General features: G+C 28.6%; 1 protein-coding gene across 3 annotated transcripts; it reads right to left on the reverse strand.

The window, feature by feature from the left end:
* Nucleotides 1–305: 305 nt before the first annotated feature.
* Nucleotides 306–8,728, reverse strand: LOC112723024 (nucleoside hydrolase 3). Of its 3 annotated transcripts, none has more exons than XR_011867945.1 (11): nucleotides 8,344–8,726; nucleotides 7,981–8,271; nucleotides 3,400–3,738; nucleotides 2,797–2,973; nucleotides 2,400–2,684; nucleotides 2,193–2,315; nucleotides 1,925–2,122; nucleotides 1,567–1,835; nucleotides 1,268–1,466; nucleotides 877–1,188; nucleotides 306–796 (listed from the first exon to the last, which is right to left on the reverse strand). XR_011867945.1 is itself a non-coding variant. In XM_025774242.3 (11 exons), the coding sequence occupies exons 1-11, from the start codon at nucleotides 8,554–8,556 to the stop codon at nucleotides 500–502; spliced, it is 2,688 nt and encodes an 895-aa protein (XP_025630027.1). In that variant the 5' UTR covers nucleotides 8,557–8,728; the 3' UTR covers nucleotides 306–499. The 3 variants fall into 3 exon arrangements, 2 of the variants coding, with proteins under 2 accessions (XP_025630027.1, XP_025630028.1); XM_025774242.3 differs by having other exon boundaries at nucleotides 1,567–1,820; nucleotides 8,344–8,728; XM_025774243.3 differs by having other exon boundaries at nucleotides 1,567–1,820; nucleotides 7,981–8,257; nucleotides 8,344–8,602.
* Nucleotides 8,729–18,795: the final 10,067 nt, after the last annotated feature.

Genomic DNA, 18,795 nt, shown 5'->3' on the forward strand with positions numbered 1-18,795 from the left:
ATTAATGTTTTAAAAGTGTAATTTTTTTTAATAAAAAAATAAGAATTAGTTGAACCTTGAAAGACTAAAGCCCATTACTTTTTTCATAGGATTTCAACCTTTAGTCCTTTACCTTTTTTAACTTTTGTATATTTCTAAAGAGTAATATTAGGTAACTAACTTTTTATAAGTAATATCAGTTAATTGCTTTTTAATTATTTTGTTTATTTTAAATTTTAGATTCTAGATCATAAACATTTAGCTCTAAATCTTAAATTATAAACCTAAATACTAAAATTGGTTAATGTTAGCTAACTAAAAGTTGGTTTCTTGTATTTTTTTTTTCATTCCAAAATTGAAGATTAATGGCTATTGACATAGTTAGTGTAGATACAAATAGCATATGAAATATCAAGCATTGAAAATTATCAACCACACAACTAATACCATATCATACAAATATAAAACTAAATGACAAAAGATGGGTTATTATTTGCAAAATGATCACAAAGAATTGCTCTTAGCTTTGACCTTGAGGATTACTCCATTTTCTCCTCTGTTCTTCAAAGCTTGCTACCTTAGCAGACTGATTATGATCACTAAGTTTCTCTGCATACAAATCATGATAACCTTTCACATCCACCTGCCTTAAAATTCTCACTAATTTCCCATGTTCCTTATCCACCACAAGTTTTCCATCACTGGATTCAACACCATCAGCCAAAACTTTAATTGGCTTCACCTCAATTTTCGGATTAAGACTTAAATGGTTATCAGCCATGACAACTGCACCTAGAATTTCCCCCAAGAATGTGTCCTGCAACATGATATTAAAATACATTACTCATGAAGTTTTAACATAAGCTAGAAATTAGATGTGGATTTAGGAACCTATACCATATGCTGATATCTTTCATGAACTTGCTTCAAACGGTATAGCCTTGACAGCAAGCGCTTAGAAAACATAGCCTCCGGGGTTTTTGTTCCTTTTGTCCGAAGCAACCGGCTTATGATATCGGGGAAAGAACTTACATTGCGCTGGACAGTAAGTGGAATGAGTGTGATGCTAAGTTGTGATTCAAATACTGTCTTGGCAGCTAAAGGGTCCAAGAACATATTGAATTCTGCATATTGGTTTGAGGGAACAGAAAATATATTTCCTTTTTCATTGACATTGCTGTTGATATGTCCCCCAACTACATAAACCTCCTGTAACATGTTGCAATAAAAGTTATATCATTTTTCATACATCCCTATGCCAATTAAAATAATGTTATATCAATCATACCTCAATTCTAGAGCTAACATTCTTGAATGATACCACCTTTGCCAAATTAGTCAAGGGTCCATTAGTTAATACTGTGATCTTAGAATTTGGTTCAGTTTGCAATATAGAATCCCAAACTTCCATGGCTAATGGTTGTCTAAGTTCAGGGTGATCAGTATCGCGAGGAGCCCCAAACTTTACAGAGTTTTCTGCTGTATACCTGAAAAAAAAAACCAGTTTGGTCATCATGACTGAGGTAGTTACTCTATTATTGTTGATAAGGAACACTTGAAATTTTTATGATTTATGAAAGTAGTAACCTTCTTGGGCTGCGAGGTAGATAGCGAGCAAGGCCATAGAGCGTGTCAGAGTCTAGAAAGCCGCCACTTCCATGGGGAATAGCCTTAACATAATTGCATTGTCCAACAGCTGAGAAGATTGGATCTGTCTGATTCATTGCAAAAACATCTCCAAGACCAACTGGGATGTCGTCGCGCCCCATCATGTGTAGGATGTCATATATGATATCTATTGTTGCTGCATTTGCCCATCCTGTTGGGCTCACAATGATTGCCTAAGCCACAAGCCACTGATTAAGTTCAGCAAATATAAAGAGTTCTTTTTTTTCTTTTCTTCCATTCACAGAAACAACCAAAAGGGAAACATTAGAATGGATACCTTAAGATTGATGACTTCAACAGGCACTTTCAGGAGGTAAAATAGAGCAAGAAAATCTCCTGCACTCATGTCCATGTCAAACACAATAGGTTTCCCTAATCTTTTATTATGAAAACTTGGCTTGTAAGTTTCTTCTTTGTAGTAAGGAAACTGTGTAGTGAAGTTGAACCTCCCAGAATTCTGTGGTTGTTTTAGAACCTTCAATCCACCCAAGAACCAAAATCAGATTCTGATACACATAAATATTCAAATAAAAAGTGAAACTAACATTCAAGAAGCTTTTGTAATATTCTCTGTCAAGTGAACTCCCAAAATCCCGGTTAGGCTTTGCTTTTGTGGCAACAAGTACTCTCACTGAGTCAGGGCCATTTACCTCTGCTGTGTAACCATCCTATAAAACATGTTGCAGAACATATCATAAGAACTGATATTGTGTGTAACAAAATGAAGTTGCAACCTTAGAAAAGAAGCCTACCTGACATTTTCCTTTGCCATTCTTGACAAAGCAAAGAGGATCTCTTAGTCCTTGTTGAACATGACCACTATGCACCCCACCTTTCTCTAGATTGAACTTAGGAACTTTAAGATTATCAAAGAATGGATTGGATCCATCAGATAAACCGTAGGGTTTATTCGAAGTAATGACAGTTATGTTCATATACTCCATTTCAGCAAATTCATTTTCTCCATTCTGGTTATTGGGTTTACTCATGATTGAGATTGCTATACCAGCCATGAAAGAATCCCACATAAAATAACTCTACTAACAACAAAGTCATTATGCATAATATATTAGCTCTAATTCACATCCATAATCAAGTAAAACAAACAGATATTAATAACAAAATAACTTCTAAAACATATATATTTACCGAATAGAATTGGTCATCAAACCAAGTATCACGAGTTATTTTCAAGGACTTGAAACAATATTGTGCCTCATATGTGTCTTGACTCTTTTCAAATGCATCAAAGAATTGTTCATTGATGGGAATTGTGTTTGTTGCATCAAGTGGTACAAGGGTGATAGGAATTCCAGAATGAATCACCTGCAAAGTTGAGTTGTAAACTATGTTTTATTGTTTTAGTTTATTTTAATTCTCTCTCTAATATTTCAAATATATTTCATCAGTTAACATCATTAAGAAAGATTGAACTAGGCTTACATGTCAATAACAAGTCAATATCTATAATTGAAACATGTTGAAATATTGGAGGTATAATTGAACTAATGCATGTATTAACCAATGTGTGTTAACAATAAACAACAATTATAAATTCAATCATACTAGTACACCAAAAATTAGCTACCAAATTAACCATCCGTATAAAATATATATTGAAATACAAAATACATATTGAAAATAAATTAAACAACACATATATATATACATAGATACATGGTGGCTGATTTAATGGCTGGTTTTTTATATACACCTAACAATTTTGTTATAAATTACTTTGAAGAGGCATACCTGATATGCAGCAAAGGGGTCTCCAAAAATATTGAACTCTGCAAAAGGGTTGGTGTTATAATCAGTGAACATGTTGCCATGGTCACCACACTGCCTAGGCACACAGGAAGAAGAGGTTGCATTTTTGGGGCAGCAACCAGTTGGGTTGCTTGACCTTACACCTCCACCCATTATATAAATATGCTCTATGTTCTTCTTAAGGTGTGGATTACTCATAAGGAAAATGGCCATGTTTGTGTGTGTTCCACTCATAAGCAGTGTTATTGGACCCTTTGATATTTTGTCAATCAGCACTTCCTGAGAGCTTGCCTGTCTCAGAGGACTATATTTCCTTCTTCCCTAATTTCATGATCAACTCAAAAATTATTCATAGCAATTTTAGGCTCGAGCATATAGAATAATTGAGTAATAATAAGAACATCAAATCATATAATTATGTACTTTGCAATGTATCTTTTATCTTGTTATGGATGGTAACTCCTAAGCCAAGCTCCTAAGGTTGGGTTAGTGTAGATGTATATGTACTTGTTTTCCTCTCTTATGCAGTTAATAATTTCATTTTCACAGTTTGATTTTCATATAATTTTTCTTTTTATGTTATATGACTTCCAAGGTTTGTGCAAACAAACTTCTCTAAGCTAGAAGCCTAGGAGTGAGTTTACGTTTTATTAAAGGCTGAAAGGTAAACCATTAAAAATATACTGGAATTATTTTGTACTCTTAAATTTTGTCATCGACAAAAATGTTTTCAAATTATTTAAAGACGTGACAAAAATATATAACCATGAATTAAAATGTTTTATGTTAACAGAAAAAAATATAGTGGCAAATAGAGCTTCTTATATGATAAGTGAAACCATAGTTGTCAGAATCGAATCGGTGATTGAACCAATCGGACTAATGATTTATTGATTTATTGGTTTAACCGATGAGGTACTGATTGAATAGATAAAATCAATCCTAGGTAAATAAAAAATATAAAATAGTCAAAAATTTAAAATCAAAATTTAAAACATATTTTCACTATTATTTTAAAAACAATTAAATTTCAACAAATTATAATCAACAAATTATATTATAATCAACAAATTATAATTCGATTATTATTAAATAAGTATATAAAATTTTAGTATTTTTTATAATAAATATTTTTTATTTTTATATTAAAATATTTTTATATTTATTATATTATTATTTACTGTATGTATTTATTGAAAAATAATATTAATAAATATCATATAATCATAAAAAAATAATTATATTCTAATTAATAAAAATATTTGATATTTTTTATTTATACAAGTTTAATAACATTTATATTAATAATTATAAATAATAAAAATATAATTAATTTAAATATAAGTGAGTATAAAATTAAAATAATATTTAAAAAAATTACTGTGTAATTTTACTATATAATTAATAAATAAATAGTATTTCAAATAGTAAGAAATAAAATAGTTTAGTGTAAAAGAGAGTATGTAATCTAAAGAAGATCTAGGTTCAAATTACATTTTCATTAATTTTAAAATTTTTTATCAAGCAGTCCGGTTGGACTGGTGAGTCATGTCATACTTTTCGTTAATAGGGCACATTTTTAATCACAACTAGACATTTTTTGCATGTTTTTAAATTATTTAAGAGTATTTTTGTTGGTTACAAAATCTGGGAATATTTTTGTCTATATCAAGATAATTTATATGTATTTTTTGTAGTTTACCCAATATTAAAATACTGCAATGACTTAATAATTATTTTTCCTTATAAAATATCTATTTTATTATTTTGGTGAGTTAATAACTTAATACTCAACTTGACCCATAAAATTAAGGTCAAAATCAAAATAACTTTTAAAACTATAATTGACTCAATTTGGACTCCAAAATTTACAATAGTAATTCACGTCAGTTCATAAGATGATTTTCGTTAATGTTGTACTAATTTTACATGTTAACTTACGACGATTTGGGTTCTTCGCCTATGTTTTATGTGACTAAGACCTACTAGAACGCCTAAAAACTTAATTTGCTCTCCAACATTCTCACAAAAACGATAATAATAAATTTAATTTGTAAAATTTGGGGTTCTTACACAGAGCTATCAAGCTCCTAGAAACTCTAATAGGTCTTTGATCACATAGAATCAAGACAATAAATCTAAATCACAGCAAATTAACATACCAAATTAATATATTATTAATTAAGATAAATTCAGGAATTAATGCAAGTTATAATTGTAAATTTAAAGAACTAATTTAAATCAATTAAAATTTTAAATTTAATTTGAGTCCAATTTTAATTTGTAAGGATCAAATTGAATATTAACTTTTATTTTAATTCTTGTAATATATTTTTTTTTAAATTTTGATCCAATAAGACAATTTGTCGTTACTTTGATAAGTACCGATATAGCAAAACTAAAATGTTAATATAGTAACAACATTTAATCCGACATGTCAGCAATTAATATAACAAAATAAAAATAGATTAATTAATTTTAGTTTATATAAACAAAGCAAAGTATATGATGTTAAAAGTAAGGTTGTGAGAACGGGATCGGTCATCGAATCGCTCTAGTACTGTTTATTAATTTATTAATCTAATTGGTTCAATCGGTAGTTCAATCGAAAAAATCGTTTTAGAATAGAATAATAATTAAATTATAAATAAACATCCTAAAATATAATTATAATCTAATATAAATCTTAAAATATCTTCGAATAAAATATCATCAACTAAATCCATATGATCTTATCAAAATACAAACTCAAAAGTTAAATAGTAAAAAAACATATCTAAAATAGGAGGATTAGGATTAGGAGAACCTTGTGACTGACTATCGTTAGTACTAGAAAGATTAGGATTAGCAGCATCATTCGAAATAGGAGGATTAGGATTAGCAGTATCATTCGAAATAGGAAGATTGACAGACAAGTTATTATTCACAGATGCATTGTTATCAGCAATTGTTTTTTTTTTTTACAAATCAACAAAACGGCGTCGTTTTATGAAAATCGGCCGGTTACTGGTCCGGTCCAACCGACTGGTTTGACGATTTTTAAATTTGGCGGTTATAGATAGTGAATCGGACCGTTTTTATCGTCGATTTTTGATTAAATTGGTTCGACCGGTCAGTCCGGACCGATTTTTAGAACCATGGTTAAAAGTGAGTTAATTATGATTACTGATCTTTCATAATTGCTAGGAATAGATTATGAATAAAGTATTAAAATAACGACAAATGTTATTTGCATGACGAAAGTAAAAATATATAAATAAAAAAGTTTATGGGACCAAAAATTTATTTAAACTTATCACAATTAATCAATTAATTTTAATTTATATAAACTAAGCAAAGTATGATGTTAAAAGTGAGTAAATTATGATTACTGATCTTTCATAATTACTAGGAATAGATTATGAATAAAGTATCAAAATAACGACAAATGTTGTTTGCATGACGAAAACAAGCTATATATAAACTTTATAAAGTAGAATTAGGATAGATTATAGAATCTTTTTCTGCTTTGGTATATTTTCCTAGATAAGATGAGGTAATAGGGAGATAAGACTATACTATAAATATCTGTATTTTTTTTCCTTTTTAGGAGATACATTAATACCAAAAAAAAGTAAGAGATACATTTTTAAAATAAAAAATATACAAATTAAACAAGATCTGACCTTTTTAATGAACTGGTCCAACTTTTTATAAATTTCATAAATAAAAGTTATTTAATCTATTATCTTTGCGGATCTACTTTTAAATTTAAAAGTGTATTCATATTTAAAGTATATATATATTTTGCTGAGTTAACGTTTTCACATATCTAATATATTTTAAATACGATACATATTTTTTGTGTTTAATTATGTCTTAATAAAAAATAATTTTTTTAAAATATATTTAGACATACTTAAATATTATTACGTATTAATATATTTATTTTTATTTTTAATACATATTCCTGAAATAAATTTAAAAAAAAGATAAATAGATTATAACCTTTTACTTTGCAGATATTTAAATTTTAAAAAATTAAAAATACATTTAAATTTCTAAAATTCTCAAAATCTTGACCTATCAATTTGAGTTTAATTTGTCTTATTTTAAAAATTTTTTCAGGTGTGCATTCGTATATGGACCAGTTCAATACAATAGAAATCATATTTAATATTTTTGTTAGATCTAAAAGATCCAAATAAACAGAAGAATTGATACGTTCATATTTTTAAAAAATCAGAAATTTAGAGCGTGGTCTCTTTCCTGTGTCAATGTATGATAGGTGTCCATTTAAAGCGGACTAATTAACGAGTCAATCCTATGAATTTAGCCATTTTAATGACTTTAAATTAAGGGAGAAAAAATGGACAGGAGGGAAGAGTTATACACTTCTTTCCAACCAAACTGAGCATTAGGTTGGAAAAGCGCTGCTAAGAGTTCAGACTGTTATTTCGTCGTTGTAATTACGTTTTTGTACTTGAGAAATTTCCATAGATTTGGTCCGTTTTAGTTTTTGATTAGCAAAATCCTCTGACAGTGGTGTTTTATGATTTGTGAGTTATGGAGTGTAGGATTTACCTGAGGAAGGAAAGCTTTACGGATGCCATAATTTGAATTGACATCTAAGCGGCCACCAAGACCAACAGGAATGGCCTGCCTGTATCTGCAGCCTCCTGCTGTTGTGATCGCCTGTTGTATGATTGGCAGATATCCACCCACGTTTCCCAAAACGGTACCGTTTTCAAGTATTCCCCCTTCTCCGCCCACTCCCACCGCAATCTCATCCCTTCCCATCATATACAGTAAGTCGTATATCTGATTCACCGCGTGCCCGCTGTCCGTCCATGCATTCGCACTTATTGTCACACCCTGCACCATTCAATTCATTATTTTCTTTTTATCTGATTAATTCTTGAATAACAAAATTATGACGACAGAGACCTCTAATTGAAAGAGTGAAGTGTTGAGCTTTAATAGGTAGAGAAGAGCAAATAAATCGTCAGTGTCAACGTCTGTATCCAACAGAATCCGCTGAGGCTTCCCCGCCATACCGCCGCCGCCTCCTCCTATTATCAATATCACACATACCAAACACCACCTCCACCTCCGCAACAACGACAAGAGCAACATTAGCCTCTGATCTCTTTCTAGCATGCTCTCCTTAGCTGGTCAAAGATGTTCAATAGAGTAGCAATAATTCAGTATAATATATCATATATTATATTATATATATGATGGCATTGGTTGGTTGGTTGGTGTTGGTGAGGCCGCGAGGGTGTACTAGCTAGGAAATTAAAATAGCATTAAGTATGCATCACAAGGGCTCTACTATCCTTTTTCTATTGCTATTATATATTGGGTTATCTTACCTAACCAATGATTTTTTTAACTATATGAACAATCATCAATAAAATAAGAGATGTTAAAATGATATTTTTTTCCTCTCTATCTATAAAATATACATTTTTCTCTTTTTTAATTTTTAAAAAATTTCCTCCTTAATCTATTTTAAATTTTTTGTAGTTAACTTTATCTATTTTTTTTAAAAAAATATTTTTTATAAAAATACTCTTTAACAAAAATTTTATTTTTTATCATTAAATTTTACTTACCAAAATACTATTTAATAAATTATTTTTTATTTATTAAATTATATTTTTATCAAAATATTTTTTAAAAAAATTAATAATTAAAGTATTTTTTCTAAGATATCTTTCAATAATTTTTTAATTATTAAATTATAATTTTACCAAAATTTTTGTTAATAATTTTTTATATTTTACTATTAATTTTTCGATATCAATGTATATTATTTTAACATTAAATAAAAAAATTTGACCATTTTTAATATGTATAACAATTAATATATATTAATATGAAAAATAATCTTACTAAGATTTTTTTAATATTAAAATAATATATATTGATATTAAAAAATTAATAATAAAATATAAAAAAGTTGTTAACAAAAATTTTGGTAAAATTATAATTAATAATTAAAAAATTATTGAAGGGTATCTTAGAAAAAATAATTTAATTATTAAATTTTTTAAAAATATTTTGGTAAAAGTATAATTTAATTAATAAAAAAAATTTTATTAAATGGTATTTTGGTAAGTAAAATTAATGACAAAAAATAAAATTTTTGTTAAAGGGTATTTTTGTAAAAAAATAATTTATTTTTTCTTGAAAATGGATAAAGTTAAAATTAGTTAACACAAAAAATTAAAATGGATTAAAAAGGAAGTTTTTTAAAATTTATAAGGGAGATGAATGTACATTTTATAAATAAAGGGGAGAGAAGTGTCATTTTAACATCTCGTATGGGAGAGAAGTGAAATTTTCTCATAAAATAAAAATTAGGAGTGTTAGGTAAATAATGACCATCTTGAACAACATGAACAACCACCAATCAAATAAAAATACACTACATCCTAATTTAATGCTACTAATTAAATTTAAGATTAATTTACTCTTTTAACCATATTAATTCACATTGTTCAAAAATGTTATTGGTTATCTATATTTTTCCAATAAAAATACACTACACTTCTAAATTATCTATCCAAATCTTAATATTAAAATAGGAGACCACTCCGATAAGGATGTCTAAAACGTCTTTTTTTAAAGATATTTTTTTATAATTAAATTTAACACATATAATCGATTAAATCGTGTTATTTTTGTTAAAATTACGCCAGACAAATTAATTTGACCGAAAAATGGTGAATCAAATTTTGAAACGGTCTAAATTAATTTTTTTTTTATAAAAAATTACTACAATACCCATATTATAGAAAATGACTAAAATATTCTTATTATATATATTAATTTTGAGAATCCTAAATTCTAGCATTTTTCTTCTCTGTTGTCATAAGATTAGGATTTAGAGTTTTCAAAATTAATATATATAATAAGAGTATTTAGTCATTTTCTATAATAGGGGTATTGTAGTCATTTTTTATAAAAAAATATTAATTTATACCGGTTCAAAATTAAATTTATTAATTTTTTGACTAAATTGATTTGTCTGATCTAATTTTAATAAAAATAACACAGTTTAATTAATTATATGTATTAAATTTTAATTTTTAAAAAATATCTTAAAAAAAGATATTTTTGACATCTTTATCTAAGTGGCTCCCATTAAAATAACCATCTGTTGTGATAAGGATGAAAGTTGAGGTGGATGACCATCATTAATATGGGCGTTTGATTTCAATACTGAATAGTTTAACTTCTCAAGGCAAACCAAATTAATGAAGTTAAAAAATGTAAAACTTTCTTGCCTGAGATATTCCATACAGCAATAATAAAATCCTCTCTCTCTCCTTATATTACTAAAAATATCTTTTTCTTTCTTTATTCTCTATGAATAGTTTCTCTCTCTCTTTCTTTTGTTACTACTTATAAATATATGAATAATTTGTATTGAGCTAATTATATTAATATTAGAGTCTTCTATTTACACATCTTTATTTTATATTTAGTATATTTTTTATTTATTTTACAACATGTTATCAGTACGAGACTCTGATCAAATTTTAGGAAGACTTCAGGTAACAAATTTTTATTATGTCGAATCCCTTTCATCTTGAATATAATGCTTTTAATATATCTGAAAATAATTATTTATCATGGATACTAGATGATAAAATTCATCTTAATTCAATGGATCTTGGAGATACCATTAAGGCTGAAAATAATACATCTCAGAAGGATATAGCCAAAGCCATAATTTTTCTTCGTCGTTATCTTGACGTATGATTGAAAAATGAATATCCCACATTAAAAGATCCTGCAGATCTGTGGAAAGACCTTGAAGAAAGGTACAATCATCAAAAGACGGTGATACTTCCTCAAGTCCGATATGTTAGAGAAAATTTTCTCGACCTTTCATGCCTCGAATGTGCTCCTGCAACAGTAGCAGTATCGAGAAAAAGGATTTAAAATTTTTTTTGAGCTAATTTATTGCCTTCTTGTTGCTGAGCGCAACAATGAGTTACCCTTAAGAAATCATTAAGCGCGCCCAGTTGGCGCCGCCCCATTTCCTGAAGTAAATGTGGCAAATCATTACCCTAGAAGAGGTAAATCGCAAGGTTTTAGTAGCACGAAAAATTATGGAAGGAAAGGGAATTATGTTCAAAAGAGAGGATCTCACCAGAAGTGGGATAAAGAAAGAAATTCTGGGCAAAATAAATCAACAGAGGATAAGTGTTTCCGTTGTGGTGGAAAGGGTCATTGGTCACGTACCTGTCATACCTCAAGGCACCCAGTTGATCTTTATCAAGCATCCTTGAAAAATGATGACAAAAGAAAGGAAACAAATTTTGTTTCAAATGATGAAAATTCCACCACTCGTTATGATGTATCTAATTTCTTTAAGGATTATGAAGGAAATATTGGCTATTTGATCAATGATGGAATAGTTTAATATGTGTGTTTGTTAATTATTCATGTGAATAATTTTACCGTGCATGTACTTTTAATCATTTTATTATTATTATTATTATTTGTCTTTGAAGAAAAATGGCAAGGACATATAATGAAGATATTTGCCTTGTGGATAGTGCAAGTTCGCACACTATTCTTAAAAGTGATATATATTTTACCCATCTTGTGCCAAAAAAAGAATATGTTAATACTATTATTGGTTCAGGCAATGTAATAGAAGGCTCCGGAAGAGCTATAATTTTGTTTTCCGGAGGAACAAAATTTATAATAAATAATGCACTATTATCTACCAAGTCTCTGAGGAACTTGTTGAGTTTCAAAGATATTCGCCGAAATGGATATCATATTGAAACAATTAATGAGGAAAATTATGAGTATTTATGTATCACAACTCATGATTTAAATAAAAATGTTATATTAGAAAAGTTACCCTCACTTTCACCTGGGTTGTATTATACCAAGATTAGTGCAATTGAATCACATGCCATTGTAAACCAGAAGTTTACGAGTCCAAATAAATTCATAACTTGGCACAACCGATTGGGTCATCCGAGAACAACCATGATGCGGAGAATTATTGAAAACTCCCATGGACATTCACTAAAGAACCAGGAGATTCTTAAATTTAGTGAATTTTGTTGTGCTGCATGTCCTCAAGGAAAGTTAATTTTAAGGTAATCACCAGTAAAGATTTGATTTGAGTCCCCTGAATTCCTAGAAAGGATTCAAGGTGAGATATGTGGACCTATTCATCCACCATGTAGATCTTTTAGATATTTTATGGTTCTGATAGACGCATCTTCGAGATGGTCACATGTGTGCTTATTGTCTTCTCGCAACCTGGCGTTTGCGAGATTACTGGTTCAAATTATTCGATTAAAAGCACAATTTCCAGAAAATCCAATCAAAGCAATTCGTCTTAATAATGCTGGTGAATTTACTTCCCAAGCATTTGATACTTATTGTATGCTAATAGAATAAGTGTTGAACATCCAGTAGCTTATGTTCACACACAAAATGGGTTAGCATAATCACTTATTAAACGCCTCCAATTGATTGCTAGACCCCTTACTTATGAGAACAAATCTCCCAACTTCGATTTGGGGGCATGCTATTTTACATGCCACAACACTTATTCGTTTGAGGCCAACGAGTTACCATAAATTCTCTCCTATGCAATTAGCTTTTGGCCAGCAGCCAAATATTTCCTATTTAAGAATATTTGGGTGTGCAATATATGTTTCCATTGCACCACCTAATCACACCAAAATGGGACCCAAAGAAAATTGGGGATATATATTGGATATGATTCTCCCTCTATAGTGAGGTATATTGAGATACAAACTGGAGATGTATTTAAAGCCCGGTTTGCGGATTGTCATTTTGATGAATCAAAATTTCCAACATTAGGGGGAGAGGATAAGCTTCCTGAAAAGGAACTTAATTGGAATGCATCATCCTTGATGCATTTAGATCCTCGATCAGGGTAATGTGAACTAGAAGTTTAAAAGATTATACATTTGCAAAGAATAGCAAATGAATTGCCTGATGCATTTTCCGATACAAAGAGGATAACCAAATCTTATATACCAGCGGAAAATGTCCCAATTCGAATTGATGTCCCAGTAGGACAAGTAGCCACTGAAGCAAATTCACACCAGAAGTGTGGCAGGCTTGTCGGTTCCAAAGACAAAAAATCCTCGATAGCGAAAAGAGGTAAATACTATTCCTGTTGAAAAAGACATAGTAGAGACACCTGCAATTGTCCAAAATTCTGATATAATGTTAACGCCAGAAGATGTTCAGGTACCTGAAAATTGTGAAATGACGAGATCTCGATAAATTATGTCTTTACAGGAGAGAAATGGGACCGAAATAAGACAATTGTCGATGAAATATTTGCATATAATGTGACATTAAATATCATGCATGAAAGTAAGGATCTTGAGCCAAGATCAGTTGAAGAATGCCGACAAAGGAATGGTTGGCCAAAATGAAAAGAAGCCATGAAGGCTGAATTAGACTCACTTGCAAAACGTGAAGTCTTTGGACTTGTAGTCCGTACACCTGAAGATGTAAAACCTGTTGGATATCGATGGGTATTTGTGAGAAAACGAAATGAGAAAAATGAAGTTGTGTGCTATAAAGCCCGACTTGTGGCACAAGATTTTTCACAAAGGCCCGATATAGATTATGAAGAAACGTATTCCCCTGTCGTATTCCCCTGTAGTGGATGCGATAACATTGCGTTATTTGGTCAGTTTATCTGCATATCATAAACTGCATATGCATTTAATGGATGTGGTAACAGCCTACTTATATGGCTCATTAGATTGGGATATCTATATGAAAGTCCCTGAAGAACTAAAGATATCTAAACCATCCAATGAATATTCGCAATGGTTATACTCAGTTAAATTGCAAAGATCTTTATATGGTCTGAAGCAATCTGGACAAATGTGGTATAATCATCTTACTGAGTATCTGGCCAAAAACGGATTTAAGAATGATGATATCTGTCCATGTGTTTTCATAAAGAAATATGCATCTGGATTCATTATAATTGCTGTGTATGTTGATGATTTAAATATCATTGAAACTCCTGAAGAGATTCCAACAATTATAAAAACTCTAAAAGAAGAGTTTGAGATGAAAGATCTTGGAAAGACTAAATTTTGTCTCGACCTACAGATCGAGCATATAAAAAAATGGGATCTTTATTCATCAAATAACATACACAGAAAAGATTTTGAAAAGATTTTATATGGATAAGTCACATCCCTTGAATACCCCAATGATCGTAAGGTCTTTGGATGTGAAAAAGGATCAATTCCGTCCTAAAGAAGAAAATGAAGATATCCTTGGTCCTGAAGTACCATATCTTAGTGCCATTGGAGCGCTAATGTATCTTGCTAATAATACGCGACCTGACATATCATTCGCGGTGAATTTACTAGCAAGGTATAGTTCCTCTCCAACTAGAAGACATTGGAGTGGAATCAAGCAAATCTTTCGATATCTTCATGGAACGGTTGATATGAGATTGTTTTATCCATATGGATCCAAGTCACAATTAGTTGGCTATGCAGATGCACACAAAGGGAGATCTCAAACAGGATATCTATTCACATATGGTGGTATATCTATATCATGGAGGTCCACGAAACAGACGATTGCAGCAACATCCTCTAATCATGCTGAAATACTAGCGATTCATGAAGCAAGTCGTGAGTATTTTTAGCTCAGGAGTTTGATCAAATATATTTTGTCATCATGTGGACTGATTGATCATAAGATAGCTCCAACTTTCCTATTTGAAAATAATACAGCATGCATTGCTCAACTTAAAGGCGGATACATCAAAGGTGATAGAATAAAGCATATTTCTCCCAAATTCTTCTTCACTCACGACCTTCAAAATCAAGGGATGATTGATGTCCAACAGATCCGCTCAAGTGATAATCTGGCAGATTTATTCACAAAGTCACTCCCAAAATCTTCTTTTAAAAGATTGGTACATCAGATTGGGATGCGCTGATTTCGAGACATCAACTGATGTCGACAAGAGGAGGAGACTGTACTCTTTTTTCCTTGGTTAGGTTTTTTCCCATTGGGTTTTTCTTGACAAGGTTTTTAATGAGGCAGTCCCTATCACTAAAGGATATTGTACTCTTTTTTCTTCACTAAAGTTTTTTTTTCCCACTGGGGTTTTCTTTAGTAAGGTTTTAACGAGGCAATAATCCTAAATGGATATCCAAGGGGGAGTGTTGTGATAAGGATGAAAGTTGAGGTGGATGACCATCATTAATATGGGCGTTTGATTTCAATACTGAATAATTTAACTTCTCAAGGCAAACCAAACTAATGAAGTTGAAAAATGTAAAACTTCCTTGCCTATAAATAGAGAAGCAACTGATGTATTCCATACAGCAATAATAAAATCCTCTCTCTCTCCTTATATTACTAAAAACATCTTTCTCTCTCTTTATTCTCTATGAATAGTTTCTCTCTCTTTCTTTCTTTTGTTACTATTTATAAATATATGAATAATTTCTATTGAGCTAATTATATTAATATTAGAGTCTTCTATTTACACATCTTTATTTTATATTTAGTATATCTTTTATTTATTTTACAACACCATCTACACATCTAACGAAATGAACATCTGATATATCTATTATTTACATTGTTTAATATTTTCATTGTCTACCTATACTTTTCTTTATAGGATATTAAACACATTTCTCATGCATATATATTTCAAACTTTTCGTCATTTGTTGTGATGACTGGAAAAATAAAAGAGAAAGTAATGAAGAAAAAAACTAGTTATTATTGTAAAAAATATTAAATAATTAATATTTTTTATATTTATTTCAGATTTAAGTTAACATTATTTAACTAAACTCATTATTTAAATTATATAAATTTTATTTAATAATTATATAAAAATGTTTATACTGATAATGAATTAAAATTAAATCAGTAACAATTAATTAACAATAAAAATAGTGGTTGAGTACAAAACTTATAATTTTGCATACAATACCAAAGGTTTTTTAAGGTGGATTTCATGTAAAAGTACTATACAATATACCATAAAAAATACATGATTTTTTTTTTATTTCGCATCGAGAAGATTATTTCATCTACTTAATATACTAAAATTAGATTTTTTTCTTAACTAATAAAAGTGAGGTGTCAATTTTCATAAATTTTTTTCTTTCCTAAATGAAAGCATTATTCTCTCTTCTAAATTTATTTTAGAAAATTATCTTTATTATAATTATATTATAATTAGCATTTAATGAATAATGCATAATTAATTAATTATACTAATTTAGGAAAATATCTTTATTATAATTATATAAAATCAATATTTAATGCATTATCAACTAATAAAAGTGAGGTATCAATTTCTCATGAATTTATTTTCCCTCCAAAATAAAAGCATTATTCTATCTTCTAAATTTATTTTAGAAAAATATCTTTATTATAATTATATTATAATATAACAATTATATTACAATTAGCATTTAATGAATAATACATGGTTATACTAATTTAGAAAAATATCTTAATTATAATTATATAAAATCAATATTTAATGCATTATTAAACTAGTTATAAATCGAGAATATTTTAAATATTTTAATTATATTGATATAATTCTAATTCTCATCTATTATGCAATAATTTTATTAGTGAAAAGTTGTTACGTTAATAGTGACCCATTTATATTGATATCAATTGATGATGATGATGATAATATATCAATAATTAAATGCTAAAATCATTGTTAAATATTTCCTACCTAACTTCAATTAGTTAACAAATTTAATTTTAGTTGCTATGTTTTATTTTCTACATAATTATCTTAATTGTCAATCATAATATATCAAATTAGCATTTAATACATAATTATGTTAATTGTCAATAATTTTAATTTTCAATTATTGTAATATAATTTTAAATTAATCGTAATTTTTGGCAAATTGATATTAATATCTACCTTAAAAAATTAAAATAAAAAATCTATGATTCTAATCATGATAAAAATGTGTATAATATGATAATGGCTTATTCAATCACAACAAATATATGATGTATAACACAATAATAAAAAATTAACTTAATAATAATTATTTTATATAATTATTTTTATTCTAATAGAGGCCAGTTCCTACAAAAAATGCTTTTGGATTTTTTTTTGGCTACTTTTTTAAAAGTTTTGGTTGTTCTTTCACTATCTGACTTTTAAGTTGTTTCTTTTTCATATATAGTAATTTTTTTTTGTAGTTTGTGAGTATAGGTATGAAAATCATGTAAGAGTATTATACAATATACCATAAAAAAATACATGATTTTTTTATTCTGCATAAAAAAGACTCTCTCTTAATCCTATAAAATCAGGACATACATAAATGTTATTTGATGTAGTTCTATTTCTTCTTTTTTAATCCTAAAAACTAAGAAAAAATAATATCTAATATTTATCATTTGTTTTTGTCTCTGTTCTCTTTTTCAAAATAGTTTAATTGAACAAAATTGAAACATACTCATAGACGATAATGATGGCTACATGCTTTTACATTGCATTTTTCAACTGGTTTATTCTAGCGCATGTAATAAAGGTGCTTTCATGAAGTCAAATGTTTAGAATATTATGATGGGTTCCTAATATGGATGTCACCTCATCAAATCTTCACTGTGATTTTTAAAGCTCGTGTGCCCAAAATTAAAGGTGGTTGTTAATGCCTATAATAAAACGGGTAAAATATGATTTTTAAGACATTCTTTGTGCAACTTTTCGTGGTCTAGTAATGATTTATGGTTAAAGAATTAGAAATACAAGATTTTTACTAAATTAAGTCCTTCAATAGCCTGTGAAAATGAAAGTGGTTTAATTTTATGGGAATGTTTAGAACTAAATTTTGCTGATAGCAAGAAAATAATGGATGCAATTTTTATCTTGGTGAAGAAAGCAATGTATTCGATTAATAATGGAATTCAGATTATTCTACTTTTTATGTACTCTTATTATAATTAACTAATATAAATATCTATGCAATGCGAAAAATATTTATTTTCTTATATTTATGTTTAAAATATATTTTTAAATAAAATTTCATGAATATATTTAACTTATATAAAATAATTTTATATTTTTTATTATTTATGTAAATACCAAATAATAGTATAAAATAAAAAATTCATAATAATAATAGTAATATATTAATTGCATCGTTAATATTTTATATATAGTACAAAAATTTATCCTAATTATAACAATTTAACTAATATATGTTTTAGGGCAATTTATGTTTTAAATAAACTTGGCCATCAATATTACCAATATACACATTTTACAAAGTGGATACCGAAATACATTTTTTTCATAAATTATATAAACCGCGACAGTATATAAACCGCGACA

This window comes from Arachis hypogaea, chromosome 11, assembly GCF_003086295.3.
Source record: "Arachis hypogaea cultivar Tifrunner chromosome 11, arahy.Tifrunner.gnm2.J5K5, whole genome shotgun sequence".
NCBI lineage: Eukaryota > Viridiplantae > Streptophyta > Magnoliopsida > Fabales > Fabaceae > Arachis > Arachis hypogaea.